The 18067-nt window shown below is 43.1% G+C and overlaps 1 protein-coding gene across 3 annotated transcripts in view; it reads left to right on the top strand.

Moving 5' to 3' along the window:
- STK32B (serine/threonine kinase 32B) overlaps nucleotides 1-18067 on the top strand; it is a 349018-nt gene that overhangs the window by 54816 nt on the left and 276135 nt on the right. The window contains exon 1 of one of the 3 annotated variants that reach the window (XM_087434910.1): nucleotides 7370-7485. The exons of 1 other annotated variant lie outside the window; for it this stretch is intronic. In XM_087434910.1, the coding sequence (XP_087291036.1) occupies nucleotides 7428-7485 (58 nt within the window). In that variant the 5' untranslated portion in view covers nucleotides 7370-7427. Of the gene's footprint in view, nucleotides 1-7369; nucleotides 7486-18067 lie in introns of those variants that run through there. One more of the 3 variants, XM_087434908.1, reaches the window with a different exon arrangement.

Genomic DNA, 18067 nt, shown 5'->3' with positions numbered 1-18067 from the left:
GGATTTTATTGTTGCTTCCTTGTGGTGTCATTTAATTTATTCCTTTGTACCTTATATGTCCTATAGATCTTAAGTTAGATATAAAGTGTGGGTTAAATTGAATCATTTTTGGCGTGAATTTTTCACCAGTGGTGCTATGCATTGTATCCAATTTCAGATGTGTCACTTTTAATGAGGCTAAGATTGATCAGTGAGTTAGGCACTGACAACCTGATCCCTCCCTTGTAAAATCCCTCGTCAACCTTCCACCTAGTAATTTTACCATCCATCGGTGACCATTGCCAGAATTGTTGTTAACTGAGGAATTGCAAATGGTAAATTTTAGCTCTACAATTCTTTCTGTATTTAGTAAGTGAAAGAACTCTATCTCATCCTCTTTTTGGTTACCCTGAAATAAAATTCATTCTAGAAGGGCAGAATAAATGCTTAATTCTTTTCCTTTTTTCATCAAATTTCAGAGGAGTGGGTGTCTTTCCAAATTCCAGTGTAACACAGTGAATTTTGTTTCTTTCTCTCTCCTTTTTTGAGGCTCATTATGAACTCATTTTTTTGTAAATTCCATGCATTTTAATAAATTTCAGTCTAATTTTTTATAGAAATTTTTATTGAAGCATGTCAAACTACAGGTTATTGCACAGATTGTTAATGTACAGCTTGAGGTGGTCTTCACAAGGTGAACACACCTTTATGACCACTGCTCATATCAATAAAGACAACATTCCGAGACCCCAAGAAGCCCCCCTTGTGTTTTCTTCCACTCACCCGCTCCCAAAGGTAAATACTACCTTCATCACCTTCACTTAGTTTTCCCTGGTTTTTAACTTTATGTAAGCAACTCTGTGGTATAATACTCTTCTTTTCTATGCAACTTTTTTATTCAACATTATGTTTCTGAGGATCATCTGTACTGTTTTATGTAGTTGTAGATTGTTTATTCTTGTTGGTGGGTTGTATTGTGTTGTGTGACTATGCTGCACTCTGTCCTTTCTGCTATTGATGGAATTTGGGTTGTTTGCAGTTTGAGGTTGTAACAAAGTCTTGTATATGTCTTGCACCTGTTTTCTGATGTACCTGTGGTTTTTTATGATATGTACTTTGGAGTGGAATTGCTAGGTCATATGTGAATGCTCAGCTTCGATGGGCACTGTTAAATGGTTTTCCAAAGGTTTTTTTTTTTTTTTTTAACCAATTTAAAGTCTCACTAGTAATATATGAGAATTCTAGTTGTTCTATATCTTTGCCAACATTTAGCATTCATTATATATATATATTTTTTAATTTTTTGTTTATTGCAGGAACATTGGTTTATAACACTGTAAAAATTTCAGGTGTACATCATTGTACTTCTATTTCTGCATGGACCACATCATGTTCACCACCAAAATACCAATTACAACCCATCACCACACACGTGTACCGAATCATCCCCTTCACCCTCCTCCCTCCCCCCTTCCCCTCTGGTAACCACCAATCCAATCTCTGTCCCTATGTGTTTGTTTATTGTTGTTATTATCTACTACTTAATGAAGGAAATCATACGGTATTTGACCTTCTCCCTCTGACTTATTTCACTTTGCATTATACCCTCAATGTCCATCCATGTTGTCACAAATGGCTGGATTTCATCGTTTCTTATGGCTGAGTAGTATTCCATTGTGTATATATACCACATCTTCTTTATCCATTCGTCCCTTGATGGGCACTTAGGTTGCTTCCAAGTGTTGGCTATTGTGAATAACGCTGCAATGAACACAGGGGTGCATGTACCTTTGCAAATTGGTGTTTTCAAGTTCTTTGGATAAATACCCAACAGTGGAATAGCTGGATCATATGGTAGTTCTATCCTTGCTTTTTTGAGGAATCTCCATACTGTTTTCCATAGTGGCTGCACCAGTTTGCACTCCCACCAGCAGTGTATGAGAGTTCCCTTCTCTCCACATCCTCTCCAACACATATTGTTTTCTGTCTTGTTAATTATAGCCATTCTGACGGGTGTGAAGTGATATCTCATTGTAGTTTTGATTTGCATTTCCCTGATAGTGATTTTGAACATCTTTTCATGTGTCTGTTGGCCATCTGTATATCTTCTTTGGAGAAATGTCTGTTCAGGTCTTTTGCCCATTTTTTAATTGGGTTGGTAGTTTTTTTGTTGTTGAGATGCATGAGTTCTTTATATATTTTGGAGATTAAGCCCTTATCAGATGTATGGTTTGCAAATATCTTCTCCCAATTGTTAGGTTGTCTTTTCGTTTTGTTGATGGTTTCCTTTGCTGTGCAGAAGATTTTTAGTTTGATGTAGTCCCATTTGTTTATTTTTTCTATTGTTTCTCTTGCCCGGTCAGATGTGGTGTTTGAAAAGATGTTGCTAAGACTGATGTGGAAGAGCGTACTGCCTATGTTTTCTTCTAGAAATTTCATAGTTTCAGGTCTTACATTCAAGTCTTTAATCCATTTGGAGTTAATTTTTGTGCATGGTGTAAGGTAAGGCTCTACTTTCATTTTTTTGCATGTGGCTATCCAGTTTTCCCAACACCATTTGTTGAAAAGACTTTCTTTTCCCCATTGTATGTTCTTCGCTCCTTTGTCAAAGATTAGCTGTCCATAGATGTGTGGGTTTATTTCTGGGCTTTCGATTCTATTCCAGTGATCTGTGTGTCTGTTTTTGTGCCAGTACCATGCTGTTTTGGTTACTATAGCTTTGTAGTATATTTTGAAATCAGGGAGTGTGATACCTCCAGCTTTGTTCTTTTTTCTCAGGATTCCTTTAGCTATTCGGGGTCTTTTGTTGTTCCATATAAATTTTAGGATTCTTTGTTCTATTTCTGTGAAAAATGTTGTTGGAACTTTGATAGGGATTGCATTGAATCTATAGATGGCTTTAGGAAGTATGGACATCTTAACTATGTTAATTCTTCCAATCCAAGAGCACGGAATATCTTTCCATTTCTTTGGGTCTTCTTCAATTTCTTTCAGAAATGTTTTATAGTTTTCGTGTACAGATCTTTCACCTCTTTGGTTAAGTTTATTCCTAGGTATTTTATTCTTTTGTTGCAATTGTAAATGGGATGGTATTCTTAATTTCTCTTTCTGCTACTTGGTTGTTAGTGTACAGAAATGCAACTGATTTTTGTATGTTGATTTTGTATCCTGCAACTTTACCATATTCGTTTATTACTTCTAAAAGTTTTCTGGTGGATTCTTTAGGGTTTTCTATATACAAAATCATGTCATCTGCAAATAGTGACAGTTTCACTTCTTCCTTTCCAATTTGAATCCCTTTTATTTCTTTCTCTTGCCTGATTGCTCTGGCTAGGACTTCCAATACTATGTTAAATAGGAGTGGTGACAGTGGGCATCCTTGTCTGGTTCCTGTTCTTAGAGGGATAGCTTTCAGTTTTTCACCATTGAGGATGATATTAGCTATGGGTTTGTCATATATGGTCTTTATTATGTTGAGGTACTTTCCTTCTATACCCATTTTATTCAGAGTTTTTATCATAAATGGATGCTGTATCTTGTCAAATGCTTTCTCTGCATCTATTGAGATGATCATGTGATTTTTGTTCTTCATTTTATTAATGTGGTGTATTCCGTTGATTGATTTATAATGTTAAACCATCCCTGCATACCTGGAATAAATCCCACTTGCTCATGGTGTATAATTTTTTTAACGTATTGTTGTATGCGATTTGCTGGTATTTTGTTGAGGATTTTCGCATCGATGTTCATCAGTGATATGGGCCTGTAATTTTCTTTTTTTGTGTTGTCCTTGTCTGGTTTTGGTATCAGGGTAATGTCAGCTTCGTAGAATGAGTTAGGGAGCTTCCCCCCCTCCTCAATTTTTTGGAAGAGTTTGAGAAGGATAGGTATTAAGTCTTCTTTGAATGTTTGGTAGAATTCACCAGGGAAGCCGTCTGGTCCTGGACTTTTATTTTTGGGGAGGTTTGTGATTACTGTTTCGATCTCCTTACTGGTGATTGGTCTATTCAAATTCTCTACTTCTTCTTGATCCAGTTTTGGAAGGTTGTATGATTCTAAGAATTTATCCATTTCTTCCAGATTGTCGAATTGGTTGGCATATAGCTTTTCATAGTATTCTCTTATAATCTTTTGTATTTCTGAGGTGTCTGTTGTAACTCTCCTCTTTCATTTCTGATTTTACTTATTTGTGCCTTCTCTCTTTTTTTCTTGGTGAGTCTAGCTAAAGGTTTGTCTATTTTGTTGATCTTTTCAAAGAACCAGCTCTTGGTTTTATTAATTTTTCTATTGTTTTTTGGTCTCTATTTCATTTATTTCTGCTCTGATTTTTATTATTTCCCTTCTTCTACTGATTTTGGGCTTTGTTTGTTCTTCTTTTTCCAGTTCCTTTAGGTGCATTGTTAAATTGTTTATTTGAGATTTTTCTTGTTTGTTGAGATAGGCCTGTATCGCTATATACTTCCCTCTTAGAACCGCTTTTGCTGTATCCCATAAATTCTGGCATGTAGTATTTTCATTTTCATTTGTCTCCAGGTATTTCTTGATTTCTTCTTTGATTTCTTCATTAACCCAGTCGTTGTTCAGTAGCATTTTGTTTAATCTCCATGTATTTGTGGCTTTTCTGATTTTCTTTCTATAGTTGATTTCTAGTTTCATACCGTTGTGGTCAGAAAAGATGCTTGGTATTATTTCAATCTTCTTAAATTTATGGAGACTTGTTTTGTGGCCTAATATGTGATCAATCCTGGAGAATGTTCCATGTGCCTTTGAAAAGAACGTGTATTCTTCGGTTTTTGGATGGAATGCTCTGTATATATCTACTAGGTCCATCTGTTGTAGTGTGTCGTTTAAGGCCAATGTTTCCTTATTGATATTCTGTTTGGATGATCTATCCGTTGGTGTAAGTGGAGTGTTAAAGTCCCCTACTATTATTGTGTTACTGTCTATTTCTTTTTTTATGTCTGTTAATAATTGCTTTATATATTTAGGTGCACCTACATTGGGTGTGTAGATATTTACAAGTGTTATATCCTCTTGTTGGATTGTTCCCTTGATCATTATGTAATGCCCTTCTTTGTCTCTTTTTACAGTTTTTGTTTTAAAGTCTATTTTGTCTGATATGAGTACTGCTACCCCAGCTTTCTTTTCATTGCCATTTGCATGGAGTATCTTTTTCCATCCCTTCACTTTCAGTTTGTGAGTGTCTTTAGGTCTGAAGTGTGTCTCTTGTATGCAGCATATATATGGGTCTTGTTTTTTTATCCAATCAGCCACCCTATGCCTTTTAATTGGGGCATTTAGTCCATTGACGTTTAAAGTAGCTATTGATAAGTATGTACTTACTGCCATTTTTAACTTTTTTTCCCTCAGTGTTTTAGTAGTCCTTCTCTGTTCCTTACTTCTTCTATACAGAATTGATGGGCACTTTAGTTTGACCTCTGTCTGAAAGCTCTACTCTTTAACTCCCCTCCCCCCTCCTCTTATGTTTTTGATATCATATCTAACCTCTTTTTGTGCATTTGTATCCATTACATTCTAATCATGGAAAAAGATAATTTTTCCTATTTGTGGTCTTCTCTTTCCCCTTAAATCAGTCCCTTTACCATTTGTTGTAGCACTGGTTTCTTGGTGACAAACTCCTTTAATTTTTGCTTATCTGGGAAAATTTTGATCTCTCCTTCCATTTTGAATGATAACCTTGCTGGGTAGAGTATTCTTGGCTGTAAGTTTTTTCCTTTTAGCACTTTAAATATATCGTGCCATTCTCTTCTAGCCTGTAAGGTTTCTGCTGAGAAGTCAGCTGATAGCCTTATGGGGTTTCCTTTGTATGTAACTTGACATTCTCTTGCGGCTTTTAGGATTCTCTCTTTATCTTTAATTCTGGACATTTTGATTATGATGTGTCTTGATGTGGGCCTCTTTGGGTTTATCTTGTTTGGGGCTCTCTGTGCTTCCTGTACCTGGATGTCTGTTTCCTTCCTTAGGTTAGAGAAGTTTTCATCTATTATTCCTTGAAATAGATTCTCTGCCCCCTTGTCTCGCTCTTCTCCTTCCGGGACACCTATAACACGGATGTTAGTGCGCTTGATGTTGTCCCAGAGGTCCCTTAGACTGTCCTCACTCTTTTTAATTCTTTTCTCTTTTACCTGTTCACCTTGGGTAATTTCTTCTAGTCTTTCTTCCAGCTCACAGATCCGTTCTTCTGTATCCTCTACTCTGCTTTTGAGTCCCTCTAATGAATTTTTCATTTCCAGTATTGTTTTCTTCCTTTCTGTTTGGTTCTTTTTTATATCTTCCATTTCTTTGTTGACATTCTCACTGAGTTCATCTATTCTTCTCCCCAGATCAGTGAGCATCCTTAACACTCTTAGTTTGAACTCTCTGTCAGGTAGGTTGCTCATTTCTGTTTCACTTAGTTCCTTTTCTGGGGTTTTGTCCTGTTCCCTTACTTGGAATGTATTCTTTTGCCTCCTCATTTTGCCTCTTTCCCTGTGCTTGTGTCTATGTATTAGGTAGGTCAGCTATGTCTCCTGCTCTTGGATAGGTGACCTTATGTATGTGATGCCTTAGGAGGCTTCCAGTGTGCTTCCCTCAGTTCTCAAAGTTCCAGGGGTGGTCCCTATGTGGGCTATGTGTGTCCCTCTATTGTGGCCTGTTAGCTCTCCCTATAGGTGCCCAGGGAGGCTGAGTTATGCTCCTGGCCAGCTGTTGTAATACTCAGCTGCTTGTAGTTGTTGTGGGCCCTTCAGTCTCTTTATCAGGTGTGGGGAGCCCCAGCACAGTTGGCTGTAAGTTCTAATACCACATTTGTGTTGCAGTATTTCTTTTAACTGAGTAGGCCCCCAGCGTGGCAGGTTGTTAGGCTCAGGGCCTTACAATTGCTGCAAGCTCCTAGCCTATTAGGTCTCTTGTCAGCTCTCTGAGGATTGCAGCTGGGTGGAGCTGGCCTCAGGCACAGGAGCACCCAATTGTTTCAGGCTTTGGAAGGTGGGGCAAACCTCCTATGTGGGTCTTTGAGAAGCACAAGTCTTCTGCAGCTGACAAGCCCTGTTGCCCACAGGTCCACACACACAGTCAACACAGTCCTGCCCCGTGTGAGCGCCCCGACCTCCCCAAGCGGACCCAGTCTCTCCACGGCGGGAGCCCCACACACTCCGCCACCGCCCCACACTCTCCACCCGCTCCTTGTGCACACCCTGCCCGCTCAAGTCGGCTCAGTTGCCAGGCTGCAGAAAATCCAGTCACCAATCTATGCAGGCCCACACGTTGCCTGAGGGCTTGTTGTTGGGTGGGGCCAGTCTCTAGGGTGGGCTGCCTGCCCTGGCTGAGCTGGATTAAATAGGTGCTCTAGCGGGTGGAGCAGACCCTGGGCTAGCAGGCCTCAGGGAGAACTCCAATGGCGTCTGTGTCAGCACGCTCACACCAGGCCACAACAATGGCCGCCGCCAATGTCCCAGTCCCTGGAGAGGTCTCACCCCTCACCAAGATGCACTCAGGGCCTATCAGGTGAGTCTCTTGTCACCAAAGCACTGTGCACCTTTCTTTCTGGTGATTTTAGGATGCTTTCTGGAACGGGTGAGTTTGTGCACGGGCCCTTTAAGAGCCAGTTTTAGTTTCTTTGTGAACTGGGTTTTCTGGGGGTGCTCCCCAATGCTTTAGTAGCAGGCACAGTCAGATATTATGCCGCTGGTGTCGATTGTGCTGGGTCCACACAATGCCCACAGTGGGGGCTCCCCGGCTCAGGACTCCGGGCCTCCAGGGAGGGTGCGTACCTGTGCGCTGCTCCCGGAGGACGTGAAGCTGGCGGCTTGTGAAGGCGGCGTTTTTCCTCTCCAGAAGGGAGTCTCTGCCTCTTCCACCCCAGCTAGGACTGTCTGCTGCTGCAGGAGTTCCTCTTATCCAGTTTTCAGTTCTGTCTCAGGGGTAATTTTTCCACGAGTAGTTGTAAATTGGCTGTGTCCACGGGAGGAGGTGAGCTCAGGGTCTGCCTACGCCGCCATCTTGACTCCCTCCTTGCACACGTGTTCTAGCATTCATTATAATTCTTTATAATTTTAGAAATTCTGGTGGGATGTTTAGTGACATTCCATTGTAGTTTCAATTTATCTCTCTCTGATGTGTGATGAAATTGAGCACATTTTCATATGTATATTGGCCGTTTCATACTCCTTTTATGAAATATCTGTTCAAGTCTTTTGTCAATTATTTTTCAAATCAGGTTATCTCCCTTCTTCTTACTGATTTTTAGATGTTCATTGTGTTTTGAATAATAATCATTTATCAGTTATATACATTGCAAATATTTTCTTACACTCTGACTTTTTCATTCTCTTAATGGTATCTTTTAATAAACAGAGATTGTTACTTTAATATAACCAACATAATAAGTTTGTCCTTTTAGACACATTTTGTTTCCTATTTTAACAATCTTTGCTTCTAATAAGTCACAAAGATTTGTTTCCTAAGTAACTTTCTGAAGGTTTATATTTTTACCTTTCATTATTGATTTTTCCATCCATCTGGAGTTGATTTTGTATGTGACATGAGAGGGGAAGGGGACAATATTTATTTCCAGTTGACCTGATACTGTTTATTGAAAAGACTGTTGTAACAGTTTGCTATCACTGTGTAACAAAAACCACCCAAAACTTAGTCACTTAAAACAACGACCATTTATTTTGGTCACAGCTCCGCACATCAGCAGTTTGGGCTAGGCTCACTCATATGGCTGCAGCCAGCTCCTGGGTTGGCTGAGGCCCCTTTCCATGTGATTTGTCATCTTACAGCAGGATAGCTTGGGCTGGTTCACATCATAGCTGGGTTCCAAGATAGAAGAGAGGGTATGTCATAACATGAAAGCACTTTTCAGTCTCTGCTTATGTCACATTTGCTGTCCTCCCTTTGGCCAGAGTAAGGCCAGTGGTCAACCCGAGACTCATTGTGGGAAGGGCTGCCCCGTGTCGTGGATACAGGGAGGTTTGGTCATATTAGGGTCCATTCTGCAACAATTTACCAAAACCATCCTTTCCCTACAGCACTGCAGTGTCAGCCTGGGCTCAAAGGAATTGACTGTCTGTGTGTGCACCTGTTTTTGGATTCTTTACTCTCTTTCATTGTTCTTTTTTCAGTCCCTATGCCAATAACATATTGCCTTAATTCCCCTAACTTTGTAACTTTAGATCTGGCATTTTAAGTTCTCTGACTTTGTTCCTCTTCAGTATTGCCTTGCCTACTCTTAGCCCTCTGCATTTCCATATAATTAAAGGAACAGATAGTCAATTTTCTTTAAAAATGGCTAGGATTTTGTTAATTAAAATAGATAAATTTGAAGGACATTAGCATCTTTAAAATACTGAGTGTTCTAAGCATGAGCATGGTATATCCCTCTATTTAAGTCATTATATTTCTCTCAGTAGGTCTTGTAGAGCTCTTGCGCATCTTTTTTAGATAAATTCTTAGATGTTTAATTGTTTAATGCTATTTGAATATTATTTAAAAAATGATACATAGAAATATAATGGCTTTTTTTGTATATTGATCTTGTATTCTGTGTCCTTTCTAAATTCACTAAGTACATTAGTCTGTCTGTAGATTATTTTTCACTTTCTACATATTTAATTGTGTCTTCTGTGAATAAGGATATTTTATATTTTCTTTCCCAAACATTACACCTTTTATTTTTTTTTGTGTCTGAGCAGTTGTCTAGGACTTCTAGTAAAATACTGAACAGAAATGGTGATAACAAGCATTTGCCTCTTTCCTAATTTCTTTAAGTATTTAACCATTAGGTATAATATTTTCTGTAGGTTTCTTATAAATACTCTTTATCAGATTAAAGAATGTACTCCTAAATTCACTGTGTTTTATCATGAATGTGTATTGGATTTTATCAAATGCTTTTTGTGCATCAATTAAAATGATTTCAAACGCCCTTTTTCCCTTTAGTTTGTTAATGTCATCAATCTTGTGTTTCTAGAATAAACTGAATCTGATCGTGTTGTAGTAATCTTCTTATACATTGCTGGATTCAATCTGCTAATATTTTATTTAGGATTTTTGTATCTATATTCATAAGTCAGATTGATCTATAATTTTCCTTTCTTATAATGTTCTTCTCATCTTTTGGTATCAAGATTGTGCTGATCTCATAAAACACACAGGGAAATGTTTCCCTTTTTCCTGTTCTCTGGAAGGCTTTACATAATTTTGGTGTTCTTTCATCCTTCAATGGAAGAATTCACCATTGAGGCCATCTGGACCTAGAGATTTATTTGTGGCAATATAGTTAATTGTAGATTCAACTTCCTGATACATGTAGGACTATTCAGATTTTCTATTTATTCTTTTGTCTGCCAACTGGTCAAGTGATTTGCAGAGTGAGTGATTCAAGTTCATGTTCAAGTTCAAGTTCATCTGGCATCACACATCTTTACATGTCATGGGCTTCAGGGTCACCTACAAACCTTAAATGTGCCAGTGCTGAGGGTCCTTGACTCCAGGAAGCAGGTTCATCTTTCTACCTCCTAGAATCACGAGAGAAATCATGAGGAAAAACAGGAGAGTGACTAAAACAGTAATTAGAAGAAAATAGTTATATTTAAGTCTGAAACACTCATTAGTCTTGAAGAATGGAGACCTTAAAAGGCAATTTGTATGCAAACGCTCCCAGTGTTCGTGCTGCACCAGGCTGCACTCCATCATTAGCCCACCAAAGACCACCCCAAGGAGGATTCTTCCCTCTCCCTCTTTCTTCCCTCCTAATTGCCATGCTCTCCCCAGCTTCCTTGTCAAATTAATGCAGGCTGAAGCCTCGTTCTTATCTAGAGCCTTGTCCAGCAACAAAACCATGTGCTTCGTTATCCCGTCAGGCCCTGATATCTCAGAATCTCAGGATGTGAAAGCCAGAAGCAAACTTCCAGGTGCCTTGCACAGCTGCCTCAGTTTCCTAACGAGGCAGCCGGGGTCCGGGAAGAAGACACGTGTCCAGGGTTAGTCTTTCATGCGTTCATTTATTCGACAGATATTTATCAAATGCTTATTGAACAACTACTTCACGGGAGGCACAGGGAAACAAAGATAGACCAGTGCCCTTGTTAAAACAGACAATGAGCTAATAAATGAATACATAAAAAATGAGAGAATTTGATTTATGCTAGGAAGGAAATGTACAGGGTCCTGTGATAGAAAATGATGTGCATGGACCTCCTGGATGGGGTTTGTCTTAGTTTGGGCCTCTCTAGGAGTAGACCCTGAGACAGGATTTATGTGCTAGTGGTTTGTTTAGGAGGTGATTCCAGGAAACATGGGAGGGAGGAAAGTGAGGCAGGGAAGGGGAGACAGTGAGGAAAGGGTGCATTGTCCAGTGAGTAACCACTGAGGGCACCTATGGACTTTGGGAAGCAATGTAGAACACGCCTCAGCGTCATCCCACCCTGTGTTTAAGGGACTTGGGGTATTGATTCACGCATGCCCACCAGTCATTGGTTGAAGGCTGCTCCCAGGGCACTTTCAATTCTGGACATTTCCCACCTGCCGTGCAGGGCAGAGCAGAGTACCATCACCGGAGAAGGCCCTCCAGCGAAGAGATGCAGGTGTGTGTGCATCAAGATGGTCAGGACTGAGGGGAGATGGGTGGGGCTCCAACAATGTCAGCTACAAGGTTGTGCTAGGAAATACAGAGAAACCGAACCAGTAGGATGGATGGATAGATAGATAGATAGAGAGATTTATTATAAGGAATTGGCTCAGGTGATTATGGAGGCTGAGCCGTCCCAAGATCTGCAGTCAGAAAGCTAGAGACCCAGGGGAGCCAATGGTTTAGTTCTAGTTCGGCTCTGAAGGCCCAAGAACCAGGAGAGCCGATGGTGTAAATTCTAGTCTGAAAGCCATCAGGCTTGAGACCCAAGAAGAGCCAATGTTTCAGTTAGAGTCTAAAGGCAGAAAGACTGATTTCCCGTCTCTAGGCAGTCAGTTGGAGGAGCTGTCTCTTACTTGGGTGAGGGTCAGCTTTTTTGTTCAATTCAGGCCTTCAACTGATTGGATGAGGCCCACCCACATTGGGGACGGCAATCTGCTTTATTCAGTCTACCAATTCTAGTGTTACTCTTATCCAAAAACACCCTCACAGACACACCCAGAATAATATTTGACCAAATATCTGGGCACCTTGTGTCCCAGTTAAGTTGACACATAAAATTGACCATGACAAAGGTGGTCTGAGAAGGTTTATCTGTGGAGGAGAGAGCTAAGCTGCGACTGGAAAAAAGAACCATGGTTGAGGTTCACGAAGAGCTGGAGAAGAACAGTCCAGGAGGAGGGGAGAGAGGAGCTTGGCTGGCTCTAGGGGTTGACAGATGACTGTGACTGACCCAAGTGAACAAGATTCACTTATTCAAGAGATATGATAGGATACCTACTGTGTGCTAGGCTCTGGGGAGAAGGGAGAGAACAAAACAGACAAATATGCTAGTTCTTAAGGGGGGAGACAGACAACAACCAAAGGAATGAAATATATAGAGGTCAGATGGAGCCTCTGTCAGCCTGGGTCCCTGAGTGAGTGCAGTGAGCAGAGATGCCGGCTGACCTGTGTGGACACACTGTATGAGTGAAAAAGTAAACGTTTATGGTTGTAAGCCGTCAAGATTTTGGGTTTGTCTGTTACACAGCATAACCGAGACCATACTGTTGGATGAGCCATCTTGCTAAATGGCAAAACAGATCATACCACCCCATCCCTTTAATACACACACACGCACATGCACACGCGCGCACACACACACACACACACTCCCCTCTACCACTCTAAACCCTGGAGGGTTCCCCATCACCCTCAGCATAGGGAATCACATCTTTATGCAAGCCTCAAAGGCCCCGCCTGGTCAGCCCTGCCTCTTCTCCAGTGTCATCTCTCACCACCTCAGTGTCTTTGAACTTGCTGTTCCTTCTGCTTGGAATAATTCTACCCAGTTCCACCGCTCCTGCCCTTCCTTCTGACCTCGTGCAACTCCTACGCATCCTTTTGGTCTCAGTTTAAAGTTCACTTCCTCAGAGGAACCTCCCCTGCCCCCAGGTAGATTGGTTCCCGTGATCCGTCTTCTTGTCACACTCAGCACTTCTCCAAATTACCGGTGACATTCCTGTTTAGTGTCAGCTTCCTGATGGATTGTAGGCTCTCAGAAGGGAAGAGGGATGATGTCTGCCTTATTTCTTCTGGTGTCTCAGTGCAGAGCACTGACAATGTCCAAGAGTAAGCTCCCTGTAAATTTGTATCTAATGAATACTAAAAGATCTTTCTGACATTTTCCCACTCCTGTGTTTCTATTAAATGCCAGATTTTCTTTGAAAAGGAGTCTTGAGTAGAGGCATAGGACTCACTTTTGTTCAGTTCCAGTCTTTTCAAAGAACTCCCTCTGTCTTCCAGTAAAAAGAGGGACATTAGTGCCCAAGAGGCACATCTCCTCCAGACTCGCTGTCCCTGGGGTAGCCACCGGTGGCCTCTCGGGAGACGTGGCTCTAATTGGGACCAGCGCGGGCTCGTTATTTCACGGGTGGCGGCGGTACGCTGCATGTCACATTTTGGAGCTTGTCATTTGTTTGGAATTACGTGGCAGCCCCAGCTCCTCCCGCACCTCTGACCCCACATTCATGAACCAGCTGTTCGTTCATAACTCTGTGAGACCACAGGTTGCAAGAAGCCTGCTCTGTGTGAGAGGGAGTAGCTGGGGATGCTCCTTGAGACTCCGCCAGCTGTTTTCACAGGTAATAGTGAAGTGATGATTTAATTTGGTTGAAAGCACAGGGGCTTGGGACGTTCTCAGGGTCAGTTCTCTGTGTCACATCATGAGCCGTCCCGTGCCGTTGGTTAGCTTTGCCGTGTTGCTTTATCGTCCAAACGGCGGATCCCACCTCCCCTCCTTGGGCCTCTCCCGGGGCCCCTGGGGCCTCAGGTTGTTTTGCACACAGCTGGCCGACTGAGCCAAACCCAGTTCCCGTCCCTGGACCACCACGCTTCCCAGACAGCCCGTGCCCTCAAAAGGATCACAGTTAGTCGGGGAGACATCATGTGTGAGCTTGAAAAATTGCTTTCCTCCCTTACTCCAGGAAGGATTGAAGTTGGCTCAGCAGGTACTTGAGTGTAAAAGCGTGGCACAAATGAAAAGATGAGTGAGGACGAAGGAGAAAAACAAGGATGGGGCAGAAATGGCATCAGGGCAAAGCTTGAAATGTGTACCTTGAAAGTCCTCAGGCACATTTGAGCTTCCTCACGGCCAATTCAAAAAGCGCAACCAGGGAAGTTTCCCATTTCACATGTCCACACAGAGAAACCAGACCCAGTGCCGGGGAGAAGCACTAGGACTCCTGGCCCTGAGGGATGGCCACTGGACGAGTTGTCAGGGGAGTCGGCTCTCTCTACGGTGCTGCGACTTCGCTGGTCACAGGAGCTTGGCCAAGTCACTTGACTCCCCATTAAATCAAGGACAAGCATCTCTGCTCTGCCCCCTCCCAGGGCTGCCATGAAGGTCAGAGAAGGGTGAAAATGCGTTCTGAACCGGAAAGAGTTGTACAAGTGGGAGACATTATTATCGTAAGAAATTGATGGTGCTCATTTACCTCTCTGAACTTCAGTTACCTTTACTGTAAAATGGGGCATAATAACAACCTCTCTGGGTTTTTGTAAGAATGTCAATTGTCTGATGCATGGCAGGACTTCTTTAACCTTAATTCTCTTCCTCCCCAGCTTTCTTTCATTAAGCAGGAGGGTCAGACTTTCAGATTGAAGAGGTTGAGTGGATGCGGATTATAATGACATGGTTTCTGCTTTGAACATGTACTGATTCTATTAAAACACTATACACACATGGGATGCTCTACACGCTCACCCAGATGTCACACACACGCGCGCACACACACACACACACACACACACAGCGTGTTTTCTTACATTACCTGCAGGCGAGGCCAGCTCTGTGGGCGTGTGACCTGGGCAGCCACACAGAACTTCACACTCAGGAGGGCCCCACGCTCGGTTTGATGCTCTGTCATTCTTGAAATGTTTCATCATGTTTGTACGAGGAGGTCGTGCATTTTCATTTTACCCCGAGCCCCGCAAGTTAGACGCTGGGTCCTGCCTGCAAGTGTGGGTGACCAGCAAATTGCCTAAGAGAAGAAGAGAGACTTTTAGAGTTGGAAACTCAGTTTCCCCTGGAGTCTCCTTCTTTTCTCAGAAAAGCAGAGAGGGCTGTCTTACTCTGGCCTCTGTGTGTCTCTGCCTCTCAGATAGCCCCCAGAGGCGGGGCCTCTCACTTGCGTCTAGGGAGAAGCTGGCCAGTGGTGGGGTGGCCCTAGGCATGGCCGTGCTTGCTGCGTCTTGGACTCGCACTTCTTCCATCTCTGTGATTCCCACTGGCGTCCCAAACACACCCGAGGGAGTGCGTTCTAACAGGAGCTCCGATCTCTTCGTTTTCACGGCCGCCACCCCGCCTGGGCCGGTTCGTGTCTCTCCCGCCCGGTGCTGTAGAGCCCGGCGGTGTCAGGTTCAGGCTCTGGAGCTGGACCGGCCCGGGGGCAAGTCCTGGTCCTGCCCTCAGCACCTCTGTCCCGCTGGGCACGGTTCTTGGCTTGTCTGGGTCTCAGCCTCCTCGTGTGGAGAGTGGAGAGAGGGTGTGAGCCCCTCGCCGTGAAGGCTCAGAGCCAGGCCTGGCCCGGAGTCGTCCCAGACGTCACGGCGATTCATGCTGCTGCGACAGCCTCTTCACTGATGACCCCATTCCGTGTCTGCTCCCTACCCATGCACTTGCCGCACGCAGCAGAAGGGATCATCTGATAACCCGAATTAGGTCATGTGTTGTCTCTGCGTGGGACTCTTCCCTAGCTTCCCACTGCATTTAAATTCACTCCACCTCTAAACAGTGGCCTTCAGGGGCTGTGTGAACTGGCCCTCCTGCCTCCCGGACCTCACCTGCCGCCTACCCTTCCCACCGCTCTCCGTTCCAGACACACAAGCCTCTTGTCAGGTCCTCAAAACACCAAACTCATTCCTGCCCCAGGCCTTTGCACGTGCTGTTCCCTGTGCTGAGCGTGAATGCACTTCCCCGTTCCCGGATGGCTAAGGGCTTTTCTCCCTCTAGATCTTGTTTCAGAAGCCACCTGCTCAGAGAGGCCTGCCCTGGCCACCTGTGGAGAGTCACCTCCGCGATGACTGGCTAACTCCACCCCCGCTTCATCTCCTGTATGCAGCTTTTCACCCCTTGCCGCCATCCTCGGTATGTGCTTGCTTCCTCTCCGTCTTCCTGGCTAGAAGATAAATTCCACAGGGGTGAGGACTGGTCCTGCCTGGCCTGTGCCCGACACGGGTGGGTTCTCTCTTATAGTGAGGACTTGTGACTTGTGCATGAATAACTAGGGTGACTTTTACAAATGCTTGGCCGAATGGTGCATTGTGGTTTCTTCCTCCCTGTGCTGTCTGGTCTACACTGTGGGCCAGTGCTTCTCAACCTTTCTTGCATTATCACCTCCCACCCCACCCCATGAGCCTTTGAGACATCTATTTTCCTAATCATCTCCCGCCTCCCCAGCTGCCATGGAATTCTGATACCTCAGATATCCTTTGTACCTGTTTACACTCTCTATGTTTATCTGTGCTGTGCGTGTAAAAGAGTAAGATTTTTTTTGCCCCCAGAATCGATTTCCACCTTCTTGTGGGGGTTGCATGCTGTAGGCATTCCTGGCGGTGGAGGCTTCTGCCCCTGAGGCAGGCTCCGGGTTTGGTGCCATTCGCACAGTTTCTTAAGCACTTTCCATGCCTTGTCCCATGTGCGAAGTTCTGTCGACATTAGAAGTGAGAAGCTTGATATCCTGTTAACTGGAAAGGCCCATGGAAGGAATGAGAACTCCTGTAACCAGGGGGGCGTTAGGAAGACTTTATACCAGCCTGGAACCTTCTCCACTTCCATGTAGATTAAAAAGGAAATAGTTTGTGTCTTTTTCTTAGCTATTTTATGAAAACGATTGCTTTGGAGCTCTGCTGGGCAGTGGGAAACACGAGAATTCCAGAAAGCTTTCATTTCCTTTCTTTTTTTCTCTCAAATATTGTTAGTTTTTTCTGACTTCTGTTCTCAAGGTTTTATTTCCTTCCAAGAATCGAACACAACCCAAGCATACGCTCAGCGATTTGTGTTATGACTGTCTGATTCTGTTACAAAACGTCCCATTTTTAAGATAAATTAGATAAGGACTTTTTCAGTTCTGAAGGAATGCACTCAGCTTATAAACGTGAGGAAGGAGCATCGTATATGAACAAACCAGATTTCAAACATGTTTTTGTGTTCTGAAACTAGTGTGGTGACTTGAGCTCCAAAAGTTCCTTTTTTTTTGCATAGCTCCATTATTTTCTTAAAGTTTTAATACTTCTCCATCCTCCACATGCATTTATTTCAACAGCCAATCATTCTAGGATCCCTGCACACAGCGATCTAGGACTCACGTACAAATAGACACTTGCTGAGTGAATGAATGTAGTGTTTAGAGATGATGTGTGAAATCGTGAGAATTTTGGAGATCTTCTATCTGTTAGTGACAGAACAACAACTAAACGACTCATGACAATGATGGACACCTACCTGTGCCACGCTGTCTTCTGAGCACTTTAAAAATATTGAATAATTTGATCCTACAGCAACCCTATTATGTAGCTCTTATTATAGTTCCCTATTAACGAGAAGGTGGCAGGTCTAGTAAGGGGAAGAGCTGGCTTCAGATTCTGTGTACGTCATCACGTCGCTACAGTGACAATTAACAATATTAACGACCACCCGTAGTAATGGTTACGAGAGTGGTGACACCAAGAACAAAGGAAAATGGCGGCATCGTTTATTGGGTAGGTCCTGTCTGTCAGGTAGAATGCTGGTGTTTTCTGTAGATCATCTCTAATTTTTACAGTGACTTTTGAAGGAAAGTGATATTACTGTTCCCATTTTGCAGACATGGAAACAAAGCCACAGAAAGGTTAAGAAAGGCCCAGGTCCCACAGTGCCGGGCGGAGGGGCTGGGTCTGGAGCTGGGCCTGCCTGCACCAGAGTCTGTGCTGGGT

Source organism: Ceratotherium simum, chromosome 8 (assembly GCF_057802395.1).
Source record: "Ceratotherium simum simum isolate JZ-2026a chromosome 8, ASM5780239v1, whole genome shotgun sequence".
NCBI lineage: Eukaryota > Metazoa > Chordata > Mammalia > Perissodactyla > Rhinocerotidae > Ceratotherium > Ceratotherium simum.
This window is presented reverse-complemented; position numbering and strand designations above follow the sequence as displayed.